This window comes from Siphateles boraxobius, unplaced genomic scaffold (genome assembly GCF_051911475.1).
Source record: "Siphateles boraxobius isolate OS27281-9 unplaced genomic scaffold, OSU_SipBor_1 55, whole genome shotgun sequence".
NCBI classification, from domain to species: domain Eukaryota; kingdom Metazoa; phylum Chordata; class Actinopteri; order Cypriniformes; family Leuciscidae; genus Siphateles; species Siphateles boraxobius.
The window spans coordinates 318327-333180 of record NW_027509181.1 but is presented as its reverse complement, the minus strand read 5'-3'; the positions used below and the strand labels follow the sequence as shown (position 1 = coordinate 333180).

Sequence of the window (14854 nt, the reverse complement as noted above, 5' to 3'; positions counted from 1 at the left end):
CCGTGTAGCGTGCGCACGGCAGATAGGGAGAGAGCACCGTGTAGCGCGCGCACGCCAGAGAGGGACAGAGAGCGAGAGACCTTGCGTGTGTTTGCTAGTGTGCGTGTGTGCCTCAAGAAGTGCATGTAAGACAGCATTTAAGACGATCTTTTTAGACGAGTTCTGTAGCCTCCGGGCTAGTTGCGGGCGCCGCCATGTTGAATGAGACAACACGCGAGGGGAGGGGGAACAAAAGCAAGGAGGCGGGGGCGAGCACAGCGCAGAGAAGACAAAGCGGCGAAATCAGAATTAAATATAAACAATATATCGATATATACGATATGTCAAAATCCATATCGTGTTTAAAAAATATCTCGATATATTTTAAATATCGAGATATCGCCCACCCCTAATAGATATGTCTACATCAGCCTCAGGCAGTAACCAAGGAGGGATAGGTGGCCAGTAGACAGAAGGCACCATTTTCTTTTCATTAAGCTTAAGCTCCTCTGCATATGTCTTAACAGAATAAAGAACACTATACCTATTTAGTCTACTCTCACCCTTACTAAACTCCCAACACTCTGCTAACAAAGAAACTGAAGGAAGAGTTGATCCAAAGCTTTTAATTTTTACGAGATAATTCAATGCCAATTTTACACGTCTCAGCCTCAGCGGAACCTCCCCTGCCTCCACTAGCAGCGACAGAATCGGCGTTGTTCGGAATGCCCCAGTACATATCCTCAAAGCCCTAGATTGAACCACATCTAACTTCTTAAGCGTGGACGTAGCTGCTGATCCATATACAAGACACCCATAATCAAAAACTGATCTTATCATAGCTTTATAAATCATCATCATAAGACTCCTATCTGCACCCCAAGTGCATCCCGTCAAACACCTCAAAATATTAATAACCTTTCCACATTTATTAACCATTCTACATACATGTTCTTTATACGTTAGCTTTTCATCTACCCAAACCCCAAGAAACTTGAAAACCCTAACTCTCTCAAGAGGTTCCCCATACAACTTAAGACCTAGACTATTTATATTCCTCTTCCTGCCAAAAACCATATACTTTGTTTTTGTCAATGATAGTCTAAAGCCCCACTTATCACTCCAATCCTGCACTTTATTCAAAGCGCACTGCATTTGTTTAAATAAATATCCTGTATTACGGCCTCTTTTCCATAACGCTCCATCATCAGCAAACAAAGATCGCTGAAATCCACTTCCTACTTCATCAAACATATTATTAACCATTATATTAAACAAGACTGGACTGATTACACTACCCTGCGGAGTCCCATTTTTTATAAACATAGAATCAGAAAAGTTCCCTCCTACTTTTACCTGAATACATCGTGCTCTCAGAAAGTCCTTAATCCAATTGATCATTCTGCCCCGAATCCCTGCATCATACAACTTAATGATTACTCCTTCCTTCCACAGCATATCATAGGCCTTCTCGATGTCAAAAAACCCACCTAACACCACCTCTTTATTTACAAGGGCTTTCTTGATATCATCATCCAGCACTAAAACTGAATCCATAGTACCTCGACCCAATCTAAAACCATTCTGATATGTAGAAAAAATTCTTTCTTTTCCAATCTATATACCAACCTATCAGTAACCATCCTTTCCATAATCTTACAGATAACAGCTGTAAGAGCAATTGGTCTATATGAACCAGGGCTTTCCGCTTCCTTGCCGGGTTTTAAAATCGGCACAATTACTGCATGTTTCCATTCAGCTGGAATTAATCCTTCCTCCCACACTGTATTAATTAATGCCAATACCTCCTCCAATGCAAATTCATCCATCTGCTGAAAGATCTCATATCCCAATCCATCTCTCCCAGGAGTAGTGTGTCGCCCTCGTCTTATTGACTTTCTTAACTCATATAAAGAGAAAAACCTATTAATTACATCACTGTTGTCATTACTCTTGTTAAGTTTATGCCCTTCCTGCTTAAGCATCAACTCCCTCCTAATCAAACCTTCACTACCAACATTACTATCACTGTGCACTTGCTGAAAACTCCTAACCAACAGATCAGCCTTTTCCTCGTTACTCACTACTTCTCTACACCCTTCTACCAAAACAGGAATGACAAAACCTCTATTAATTCCCGCCATCCGATGAATCATATTCCAAACCTGCTTAGTATTAGTCTCAGAGCCAAGAGTGCCACAGAACTTCTGCCAACTCTCTCTCTTCGCACATTTTATAACCTTCCTTGCCTCAGCTCTCCGTTGCTTATATTCAATAACAAGACTCTCAACAGGACATCTACGAAGCTGCCTATAAGCTCTATTTCTAATCCACACAGCCTCATCACAAGCCTGATTCCACCAAGGCACTATTTTATTCTTTTTCCTCTCACCTTTCATTTTAATGGCTTTTTCTGCTACTTTCCTCACAACGCCACAAAGAGAATTACTCCACTCATCAGTGCTACCTTGACTATTTACATCTCCTAAACTTCCTACCAACTGCTCTCTGAATTTTTCCCAATCTGCTTTTTGAAAATTAAACCGTCTCTCCACTCTCTCCTTCTCCACCTGCAAAACTCTGCCAAATTCACTAAAAATAGGGAAATGGTCACTCCCTAAAGTGTTAAGACCCATAGGGTACCAACTCCCACACCTAGCAAGTTCTCCTGACGCAAAGGTTAAATCAATACATGAAAGACTCCCACTATTTACCTGAAACCTAGTCGGTCTTCCATCATTTAACAACACCAAATTATTTTTGTCTATAAAATCTTCTATTAAAACCCCATTTACATCTCTAATTCTGCTACCCCAAAGAGGATTGTGAGCATTAAAATCTCCTGTCCACACTACTGGAAGTCTCACCTGATTCATTATATCATCCAAATTATCCATTTCCAACCGAAGACAAGGATTATAAAAATTCACCAATGTAAACCTACCTACTGTGTTCCATACTTCAATTGCTATACATTCCAGTCCTGAGGTTATATTTACTTGTTTGTATTGAACACCTTTTTTAACAAATATTGCACAACCCCCTCCAGTCAAATTTCTGTCTTTACGTAAACAAATAAAACCTGGTATCACAAAATCTAAAGACAGTTTTAACCATGTCTCCTGAATACATATTAACTGTGGTTTATTTTTGCAACCATCCACAAACTTTTTTAATTCCTGTCCATTTGCTACCAAACTCCTGGCATTCCACTGCAGGATACAAAACATTACTAGACTAACTATCAATTTAATCACCATCATCATCATCTTCTATTTGACCTCCATTGTTCTTTCCCCTTCTGTCTCTTGAAAACACATATCTATATAGGGCAGCTGGCTCAACCTCTACAACCCCAAGACTCCTCCCAGCAGCCTTCACCACACTTCTAACAACGTCTGAATTATTCTTAGTCTGCTTCATGTCACACATCACATCCACAATGAAAGACAGGAATTTCATCTTACTCACCACCACTGATTCTTCTGTTACATAAGCTACCGGTGGAGGGTTTTCCGCTTCTCTCCTTCTTGAGTCAACCACCTTACTACAAGTTACAACCTTTTTAACAGCCTCAGCATAAGATACCCCTTTGTTAATCTCCCTAAACTGCTGTACCCTCATAGCCTGCTTATATTGTTAACATTCACGATTTCCAGCTATGTGCCCTCCACCACATGTACCACACTTTACCACCTTCTCCTTACACTCAGATAACTCATGCTCACCTCCACACTTTCCACATCTTCTATCTCCTCTACAAGCAGCCGCAATATGTCCATACCTCTGACACTTAAAGCACCTCAAAGGTGGCCTTCTATATGGATGCACTTTAAATGACAAACACCCTAGGAACACTCGTTCTGGCAGGGCTCTTTCCTGAAAAGATACCACCACAGTTAATGTTTCCCGCTTAGCTCCATCACGAAATACTTTAATTCGTGTAGCCTCATCAATCCTCGCCCCCTCTATGCCTCTCCCCAACTCAACCATGGAAATCTCCAGAGAAACCCCATAAATCACCCCTTTCAAGCCCATCTTGCTCCCTGGAATAAATCCTTCCACTCGCCTTTTCCCTATCGCATCCAGTGAAACAGCTTTGTTCATCTGAGCCACAGACTTGCAAAATACAAGCAGTTTCCCATCACCCAAAATTCTTGCACTCAGGACATCACCCAACTCTTCCTTCAGTGCCCCAGCAAGCCTAATTGGGTTGAGAGAACTAAATCCAGCCTCTCCTTCCTTCAACTTAAAAATCACTTTATACTCTTCTGACTGGATACTGTTTCTTCTCATTACCTTTACCTGCTGATCTCTCCCTCCATCTGACTCTTGTGAATCACTAGTTTTATTTCTCTTTTTCCTGTCTTTCTTCTTACTATTTTGTTCCCCTTCTCCCCCACCTTCATCCTTGTCCTGCATTGCAGGAGAAATATCTTTATTGTAGCTTAAACGAGCTGAAGTGCATGCAAAGACACGACGCCGATGTCTGTACCCTCCTTCCCGGTCCTCTGACCTGTTCTCATCTGGTTCCGTCTGTTGAATGCTGACTGACGACGGCGCCGATGCAAACTGTGGGCGGGCCTAATGAATATGCCGCTACTGTTGGTTCTCAGGGCTGTCAGTCACTGCAGCACAATCAGTGATTGGATGAATCGCGTTTCTTTGTAGAACACTTTAATTCTTTATATTTCTTAACTTTTTCCAACTGTCAAGTCATTTACTGGTGGCCTGGGTTACCCGGGTTTCAACTGTATTTCTAAAACAATGGTTCGAGCTTAGATTATTGCAGTTGTTTGGTCGAGTGCATATAGACAAAAAATTTACAGGTTAAAGATTGTCTCTGTTTTATAAGAAATATTTCTGTGTCAAGAATTCCTAATTTCCTGTACTTTCAATTTTTGTTTAGTAGTGCTAGTCATGATTTTAACAGCAGGCATGCATAAAAGGGATTTTATTTTATTTCGAAAACCACTGCAAAACATCGGACTGTATAATGTAAAGAAGAATGAAACTATGGAAGGATTTACCATTGATATTACACATTTTGGCAAGAGTGTGTAATATCAATTTTCTTTTCAATTTTCTTTTCTTCTACACAAGAAAAATGAGTTTTAAAAAAATATTTTAAGGAACATTTAATAGCACTATATATAGTAAATTGTTGATTTAGATATTTGGAATGAATGTTAGGTTCATTGACTTAAATTTTTATTTTTTTGATTAAATGTTGTATTCGTATTTAATTGTTGGGACCCCAGGGAGAGAAGCCCCTGCCTCTGTACTGGCTAATGGGGATCCAAATAAATAAATAAATAATCTTAGATCAAAGGAAAGACCATTTACAGCCAATACAGGCAATTTACTAAGGAACGATATTTTTGTTTAAATAATTATAAATTAAGTTTTTTTTTTTTTTTTACAGTTATAGCAGCTTGACCTGCCTGATCTCCACCACTTTTATTAGAAGTCCTCAAAGTGTGCCCATATACATGTCTCAAATTTGTTGTAAATATCTCATTTTGTTTTGAAGTTGAGACACTTATATTTATGAGCATAAAAATGAAGCATGGGTGATATTAATTGGATTTTTTTCAGTTCCTATCATAATTTTGACATTTGGGCATTATTGTTTAGCTATTTACTTATGTTTTCAAATTGCCTGTTTTTTTTTGTTTTTGTTTTTGTCTCGATCGGACTAATGGTCTTCGAAGATAACAGTAATTTTTTTAAGCTCTAAATGAAACGTTACAAAACCAAAAGGCAAAACCTGGCATGTTTGGTATTGTTGGACTCGGCAAGGATTCAGGAGTATAAGGAGGTCACTCCCGTGAAAAAACGTTGGCTTGAAAAGTCTCAGCTTCCTTCAGGGCATTATGCCGATGACGTATACTGAGTTTTTTTAGATACACCAATGTTCTCATAGACTATCAAGGTACCCTGGACAAAGACACTGCATGCCATCTTTCATTAGACTAATGGTTGGATGCGGTTATAACCCTTGTCATGATTTTTTTCCTTGTTATAGCGCCACCAAGTGGCCAATCGTCGCAATTTTTTTCATGTGACCTCAGATTTTGCTCATGAACATGTGTCCCAAATTTTGCGAAAATATCTCTTTCCGTTCACAAATTATAACCATTTAAGTAAAAGTGGCTCTGGTGCCATCAAACATTTTGGTTCCCCTTAGCGACCGAAAATTGAAATTTACATTTTTTTTGATGATTGTTGACAATCAGACTCCAGAGAATATTTCTGCAGTGGTTTGGTTCTGATCAGGCCAAAAACCTAGGAGTAGTTCGCAAAAGTAGGTTTTACACAAAAACGCAATTTACTCGAAATTGGCGCCAAAGTGCGAGCCAATCCGAGACATGCATCTTGTTAAAATATTGTTGTCTGGTGTCAGTATAAAGGCCAAGACCATTAAAATAATAACAAAAAAAAATATTCTTATTGCATTATTAAGGTATACTATTTGCAGCTGTTTTTACAAGTTAAATTTGAATGCAGCCTCTGCCTAAGATTAAAATGCTGCTTGGTGCTGTACTGATATAGCTTGTGATTCACCATATATATGCTGAGCTGAATCATCCGTCTGTCTTATGTGCTCTCTGTGTTCATTTAAACTTTTGCACATCCATGTTGATCAATTAATTTTTTTTTTGTATTTTTCGAACTGAAAATAACCACTTTGTGTTCCTGTTTATCATTGCTTCACTTTCTTTTACATTTTCAGGTGAGGAAGAGGCACCAGAACACACAGCCATCATTGCAGGTGTAGTCGCAGCTCTGGTTCTACTGGTGTTCTTGACCCTCTTGGCTGTCTACTACATTAACACACATCCAACTGTTGCTCCTCCTATTTACCTCATGCAGGTAAGCGCAAATCCATCCATCCATCCATCCATCCATCCATCGCTTTTACTTTACTCTCTAGATCAACTCATCATTTAAAATGAAATAAAATTGATTGTTGTTATGCTGTTGTGGTGTCTCTTATTCCCAGCGTCGCACTAATAACTATTGGCCCTCCATGAAGTTTCGGAATCAAGGATGTCATTCCAGCTATGCTGAGGTTGATCTTGGGGGTTATGAGAAAGAGGGCTTCATTGAGGCGGAGCAGTGCTAAGAAGGCATGGACTAAAGAAAGTGTTTTTTTTTTTCTTGAGTGATTTTAAGAACAAGACAAATATACAATGAGAAGCTGACAATGTTAAGGGATCACTTAAGATTGTCATTAAAGTTTTGTGAGCTTTTCTCTGTCTCCCAACAGTTGGCAGCCACCCTGCAGCATCTTTTATGCTGTTTGTTTAAGGTAAAATAAGGTTTATTTGTTCTACATTTACATTTATGCATTTAGCAGATGCTTTAATCCAAAGCGACTTACATTGCATTTCAAGGTACACATTTACATTCTTATCACTTCTTGCTGTCCCTGGGAATCAAACCCATGACCTTGGCATTGAGCTACAGGAAGTCTACAGGTTACAGGCTACAAGTTACAAGGAAGTTCTAAAAAGTAGTAATTGTAAAGAAGATGAGATTGTGACCAGCAAATCTGCTAACTTTACTCCGTGAGAATGGGATGTGTGTTAAAATTATTGAAAGTTAAGTCACGGTACAGCATTTCTTTACATATTTTTTTATTATTATTTTAAAATATATATTTTGTGATTTACAATTATTTGTGTTCAGTAAATAAAATATACAAAATACTCAGTTAGCCACATGGACTTAACAACACTTTAACTGAAATAGCTTATTCTATTATTAGTGATATGTCATACCACACACTTTTTTGAGTTTTCCCCTGTCATTCAGTCATAAAACAGGAAATCAGTTTGCACATAAAATATGTATAGAATGTGCAAATTAACTTTCAATTCAAATTAACTTAAAATTAATTTACTTGTTTGCCAAAGCTATTAGTGGAGATGTAAAGTAAAACATGTTTCCAGCTGAACAAATGGTCAGACATTAGAAATCCTTGTGACCAAATCCAAAGCAAAAGTTTATTTGATTGATTTTCCGTGCATTAAATATCATTGCATTGTTGCATTTTGAACATACAGTATGCTTATTATAAAACAATAAAAAGGATGTTTTGAAAAAAAATTGTGATGTTTTCTTTTGATTAACTAGCTAGCTCATCTGTTCAGATATGTAATCAGATCTGCAGCACTGGTAAACGATGACATCTGCAGCCATTGCCAATAGCATTATAAATATATGTGCAAATATGCAACCTAAATGGAAGTAACTACAGTATGACCCTGGTTGAGTGTATATTTCTATATATTTATTTATTTTAATAAGATACAGTACATGGTGTGTGTGTGTGTGTGTGTGTGTGTGTGTGTGTGTGTGTGTGTGTGTGTGTGTGTGTGTGTGTGTGTGTGTGTGTGTGTGTGTGTGTGTGTGTGTGTGTGTTTTCTGACTTACTTTAAGAATGTGAACCCCTTTTACTCCCTTCCCATATGGCGGTTCGTGAATATAAGCGAACAATATTCATGAACTGCCTTCTGACAGGTCTGGCACATTGCTTGATGGTTACGCATTTTTCATTTCCTTCCCCAGATAATTTGAGTACTTAATCAAGGAAACACTTCTGGTGCTTCTAGAATCAATGGAACGAGAAGTTGGCAATTCTGCTCTTGTTACTTAATTTTTTGCTGAGTATTATGAGAACAATAGAAGCAATCAAACCAACAAAAGGGCAACAATATATAATTGCAATGACAAGTCCCAGTTATCACATTACATGTAGCAAGTTTTTTTTTTAGTAAATAACAAAATAAATAGATAAATAGAATAGAATAAAAAGTGTTAGTATTAATAAGTCAAGTGTTGACGAAAAAGATGCATCTTTAGCCATTTCTTGAAAGGGTTAAAGGTTAGTTCACCCAAAAATGAAAATTCTGTTAGTAATTACTCACCCTCATCTTGTTCCAACCCCGTAAGACTTTCATTCATCTTCGGAACACAAATTAAGATATTTTTGATGAAATCTTAGAGCTGACTCACTCCTTCATAGGCTGCAAGGTAATTTCATCTGCCAGCCCAGAAAAGTTAGTAAAGACATTGTTAAAATAGTCCAAGTGACTACAGTGGCTCAACCTTAAGATTATCAAGCAACTAGAATACTTTTTGTGCGCAGCAAAAAAAAAAAACTACTTATTTCAACTATTAATTTTCTTCTGTGTGGGCCTCTGACGTGAGTTCACGAGAGCGCATGATGCATGCGCGAGAACTGAGAACTGAAATATTGCAACACGTTGTTCAAGCACCAATCTGTGGACTCGTTCCTCCAGCTCTGGCCATCTTGCTTTCAGCCCGCGATTAGCTTTCTTTGTTTTCTTCATTACGGTTAGAGTAACGTCTCGGTTACATATGGGAACGGAGACGTAGGTCATGACTGACCAATAGGAATCTCGCTAGAGAGGCCAATCTACTTCGAGTGAAACTAAAACAAGCCAATACACATTGGCGTGCAATCATTTGCAACAGTTGTGCAGCCTCGCAGCGCGGGTATTTAACAAGCAGCTGGTGCGATTGCACAGTTAGTTTTTTGCTGAGGAGCCAAGCCTGAGAAAGCTGACCGCCCCGGCGGACGGCAGCAGATGTGGCGACGGGACCTACGTCACCGTTCCCTCCCTCAGGGAACGAGGGTTATCATATGTAACCGAGACGTTCCCTATCGGTCAGTTCCTTCAGCGTAGGTCATGACTGACCAATAGGAATCCCTACCAAAGCGCCACAGCTGCTGCACCCCATCCAGCGCCCCCGTGCAAGCCTCTACACCTTCTTGCCTGGAAGGACGATAGGAGGAGGCTTACACAGAGTGAGTCTGACACTGTTGTTCCGTGATAACCCATACAGTGAGATATTGGATAACACTGGGAAAGTGTGCCCTTTCTGTTTAGGAAGGAACGCTGCGGAAGCCACTTCTTCAAAGAGTTATGTGGAAATGCATATGGACTAGCCCGAAGGCTGTACTGCATATGAAATAATGGGTGACTTAGCCCAAGGGAAAGACACGGGCTTCCGATAGGAGCAGCCGTGGAAACATACACATATGGGATCCCCGTAGGGTCACACATATGGAACCCATACCAGATCCGGTTCTCAAGGGATAAGGGCCTGGCGCCGGACGCTCCGCGCCCAGGAGGATGCAACGCCTTTCGTGGAGTGTGCATGCAACCTGAGCGGTCAGGGCACGCCTTGTGCTTGGTAAGCCAAGGCGATGGCATCCACTATCCAGTGGGCCTTCTCTGCTTGGAGACAGCCTTTCCCTTCTGCTGCAAAACTACATACGCAGAGCGCGAACGGGACAGAGCAAAGCCAGGGCTGGGTCTGCCTCCTCCAAAGGCAGCGCTTGCAGGTTCACTACCTGGTCTTTGAAGGGAGTGGTAGGAACCTTGGGCACATAGCCAGGCCGGGGTCTTAGTACCACGTGGCTGTCACCCGGCCCGAACTCTAGGCACGATTCGTCGACCGAAAATGCGTGCAGGTCTCCTACCCTCTTGACAGAGGCCAGTGCAACCAGCAGCAAAGTCTTCATGGAAAGAAGCTTTAAGTCTACTGACTGCAGAGGCTCAAAGGGAACATCTTGAAGTGCTCAAAGCACCAGGGATGGTGTTAAGTATCTCAGTGGGTAAGTCACCTAAAACCTCCGCGTCCCGTCTAGGGACAAGACATGGAGTTTCCAGAGGTCTGGACGCGGGTGCCATAGGGTGCCCCGTCTCTGAGCCAGAAGATCCTTCCTCAGAGGAATGGGCCAGGGAGGGACTGTCATGAGGAGAATGAGTTCTGTGAACCAAGTCCGGGTGGGCCAATAGGGAGCCACCAGAAGGACCTGCTCCTCGTCCTCCCTGACTTTGCACAGTGTCTGCGCAAGTAGGCTCACCTGGGGAAACGCATATTTGCGAAGGCCCCGGGGCCAGCTGTGAGCCAGTGCGTCCGTGCCGAGTGTTCCCTCGGTCAGGGAGTAAAACAGCTGGCAGTGGGAGGTCTCTGAGGAGGCAAACAGGTCTTCCTGAGCCTCCCCGAACTCTATCCAGATCAGCTGAACCGCCTGGGGTTGGAGTCGCCATTCTCCCAGAAGCACAGCTCGTGATAGCTCATCGGCCACAAGGTTGAGCAAGCCGGGGACATACATTGCTCGAAGCGACCTCAGATGCTTCTGACTCCAGAGGAGGAGATGGCGGGCGAGTTGCAACATGCGACGGGAGCGTAGACCACCTTGTCGGTTGATGTACGCAACGGTCGCAGTGTTGTCCGTACGGACCAGCACGTCCCTGCCCTGTAGCAGCCTTTTCAAGCGGCTCAGAGCGAGATGTACTGCTAGCAACTCAAGGCAATTGATGTGCCAATGCAGCTGGGGGTCCGTCCACACCCCTGACACTGCCTGCACAATGTACGTGGCATCCTAGCCGGTGGCAGAGGCATCTGTGAATACCACAGCATGCCTGGACACCTGTTCCAAGGGGACTCCTGCCCGCAGGAACAAGGGGTCTGACCACGGGCTGAAGGTCTGGCGGCACGCCGGTGTGATAGCCACCCGGTGAGTGGCCATGATGCCACGCCCATCTCGGGACTCGGCTGTGAAGCCAGTGCTGAAGCGGTCTCATATGAAGCAGGCCGAGCGGGGTTACCGCTGCTGCTGCCATATGCCCCAGGAGCATCTGACAGAATTTCAGTGGGACCGCTTTCCTGCCTTTGAACGTGTTCAAGCAGTTCAGCACCGACTGAGCACGCTGCTCTGTGAGGCGCGCTGTCTGGGCGACCGAATCCAAATCCATACCGAGATAAGAGATCCTCTGCACAGGGGAGAGTTTGCTCTTTTCCCAGTTGACCTGAAGACTCAACTGGCTGAGGTGCCTGAGCACTAGGTCCCTGTGTTCGCATAGCTGATCTCGAGAGTGTGCTAGTATGAGCCAGTCGTCGAGATAGTTGAGGATGCGAACGCCCTGTTCTGGGAACAAGGGCCCCCTCCGTGACTTTCGTGAAGACACGGGGGGACAGGGACAGCCCGAAGGGTAGGACCTTGTACTGATATGCTCGACCCTCAAACGCAAAGCGTTCAGGAATGGCCTGTGTCGAGGAAGAATCGAGACATGAAAGTACGCGTCCTTCAGGTCGATCGCTGCAAACCAATCTTGGGGATGGATGCATTCCAAAATACGTCTCTGCGTGAGCATTTTGAACGGTAGCTTGTGGAGGCTCTGATTCAAAACTCGCAGATCCAAGATCGGTCGTAACCCACCACCTTTCTTGGGTACAATGAAGTAGGGACTGTAGTGCCCTGACCTGATATCGGCTGGAGAGACCGGCTCTATCGCATCCTTCGCCAGTAGGACTGCGATCTCCGCACGCAAGCCATGGGCATCGGCTGCTCTCACTGTAGTGGAGTGGATGGCCCGAAACTTGGGGGGACGCCGGGCAAACTGAATCGCCACTGCCGAGCCTGATGGTTCAAAAGAGCCAGCGAGACGGACTGGGGAGCGCTAACCAGGCTCGCAGAGACCGTACAAGCGGGACCAAAGGGACCATAGGCGTACCCGGAGTGGGGCAGCGAGGTGGAACACAGGGACGCGGCTCGGGAGGCTCTCTCTGGGAGGCGGCTCGTAGCGGGGTCTGAGTGTGCTGTGCAGCACTTAACTGGTTCCATGGGGCAGGAGGTGCGGGAAGCGGCTCGGTGGCGTTCTCGGACCGTACACAGCTGCCGGCTGGCGAAAGAAGAGGCGGATGAGAGTGGTGAGGATTCCAACCCCCCACTGCTCTCCGGGTCTTCTTCGGACCCAGAGCTGATAGAAACTGCTTTTTTATTGAAAATTTGGGTACCGCTGGTTTTAAGGCCAGCGGCAGAACACAAACAAAATGAAACAAAGGATTTACCACCCGGCCCTCTTCCGGGGGAGGGAGCGATGCAGTCATCGTCTCCTGGAGAGCAGTCCCTTTCATCTCTGGGTCGCCCGTCCTAAGGCCGCTTACCCTTGGGTTTGCCGCCCCTCTTGGCGGGGGCCTGGATGGGCGGGGCGTCCTGCCTGCGACTGGCTCCACGGCGCCGTTTGATTGAGGCTGCTGCTGCAGCGCTGGAGCAGGGGCAGACGCAGGAGGACGCCCACGACGACGAGCAGACCGAGGAGCCGCGGGCGGTGGGGTGGAGGCAGCAGCTGACCGCCGCGGCAGGATGTGTCTGATGGCCTCAGTCTGCTTCTGTACAGCCGAGAACTGCTGGGCGAAGTTCTCGACCGTGTCGCCGAAGAGGCCGGTCTGGGACACGGGGGAGTTAAGGAACCTGACCTTGTCGGTCTCCAGCATGTTTGCCAGACACAGCCAGAGATGGCGTTCCTGGACCACTAGAGTGGACATCGCACGACCCACTGACCGCACAGTGACCTTCGTCGCACGAAGCGCGAGGTCAGTTGCGGCACGAAGTTCTTGGAGAACTTGTGGATCATGACCATCCTCGTGCAGGTCCTTCAGTGCCTTGGCCTGATGAACCTGCAACAACGCCATAGCGTGCATGGCAGAGGCAGCTTCCCCACAGGCCTTGTAAGCCTTGCCGGTCAGGTCCGACGAGTACTTACAGGCCCGGGAAGGAAGACATGGTTCTCCACGCCAAGTGGAGTTAGGGCACAGTTGCATAGCAACGGCCCGTTCTACTGGCGGGATATGCGTGTATCCCTTAGCTGCCCCGCCATCAAGGGTGGTGAGGGAGGAGGAGCCACCGAGACGGTTTCTGGCAGTAAAAGGTGCCGTCCACGTCCCTGTGAGCTCCTCATGCACCTCCGGGAAGAAAGGCACTGGGGTGGGTTGCTGAGAACCAGTGCGCGCCACCCCGAGATACCAATCGTCCAACCTCGAGGGCTCGGGACACGGTGGAGGGTTCCACACGAGCCCGATCCTGTTGGCGGCCCGGGAAAGCATGGCCATCATCTCCGGGTCCGACTCGGGCACCGCTGACACACCTGAAGGAGGCAGCGGCTGCGAGCCGTCGTCCGGGGAGAGGTCTTACCCACCCTCCGATGCAGCGATCGACATCTGGTCGTCGCAGGGAGCGCCGAACGAAACGACTGGTACACATCTCGAGGATGCTCCAGCACGCTCCGTTGGCAGCTCAACTGGTTGCGGAGCATGAGAGGAGTGAGGGTTCCTAGGGGGTTGGTTCCCCGAAGGAAGCGCGCTCACTGTAATCCTCAGGTCACCCGTGTCACTGCCCGAAGCAACCCGCGAAGGGGGGTTGGAACGAGGTGCAGGCACGGGGACTCCGCCCCTTTGCAGGTAGGTTAGTCTCGACCTCAGCTCCGAGATGGTCATCTTCCCACAATGGGTCCATGACTCATCCACGAATGCTGCCTGTGCGTGTTCGAGGCCCAGACACACGAGGCAGCGATCGTGACCATCCCGCGGCCCCAGGTAACGACCGCATCCAGAAACACACAGATAGAACGTCATCTTGAAAAAGACTCAAACTATCTGTGTAAGCTCTTTTAGGGACTACTCTCACTGGTGCTGAAGCACGCAGGGGAACAGCCACAGCAATCACAGACGGGAATGTGCACCCGTCTGTGCGCTGGATCTCTCTCGCTGGAGGTCTTACCAGCTGTTACAACCGCTTTTGAGTGCTTGCCAGGCGCACCTTACCAGCTGTTATAACAGCTTTTTAGCACTCTGAAGCGCACCTCACCAGCTGTTAAAACAGCTCTTTTTTCTTTGCCCAGTTTTTAAAATAACAAAAAAAAAAGAAAGAGAGAGAAAGAGAAACTGCTCGCGCTTCCGTGCTGTCACGCCGGCACCGGGAAGGAGAGGCCCAGAAAGGCTCGTAGAAGTTGGTTTCAACTGTAAGCAGAGACATTGAAGTGTTTGGCTC

General features: G+C 45.3%; 1 protein-coding gene across 2 annotated transcripts in view; it reads left to right on the top strand.

Annotated features, from left to right (window-relative positions):
* Nucleotides 1-8094, top strand: part of plxdc1 (plexin domain containing 1) — a 540924-nt gene extending 532830 nt beyond the window's left edge. For both annotated transcript variants that reach the window (XM_077205815.1, XM_077205814.1), the window contains 2 exons: nt 6716-6855; nt 6986-8094. In XM_077205815.1, the coding sequence (XP_077061930.1) occupies nt 6716-6855; nt 6986-7108 (263 nt within the window). In that variant the 3' untranslated portion in view covers nt 7109-8094. The remainder of the gene's footprint in view (nt 1-6715; nt 6856-6985) is intronic.
* Nucleotides 8095-14854: the final 6760 nt, after the last annotated feature.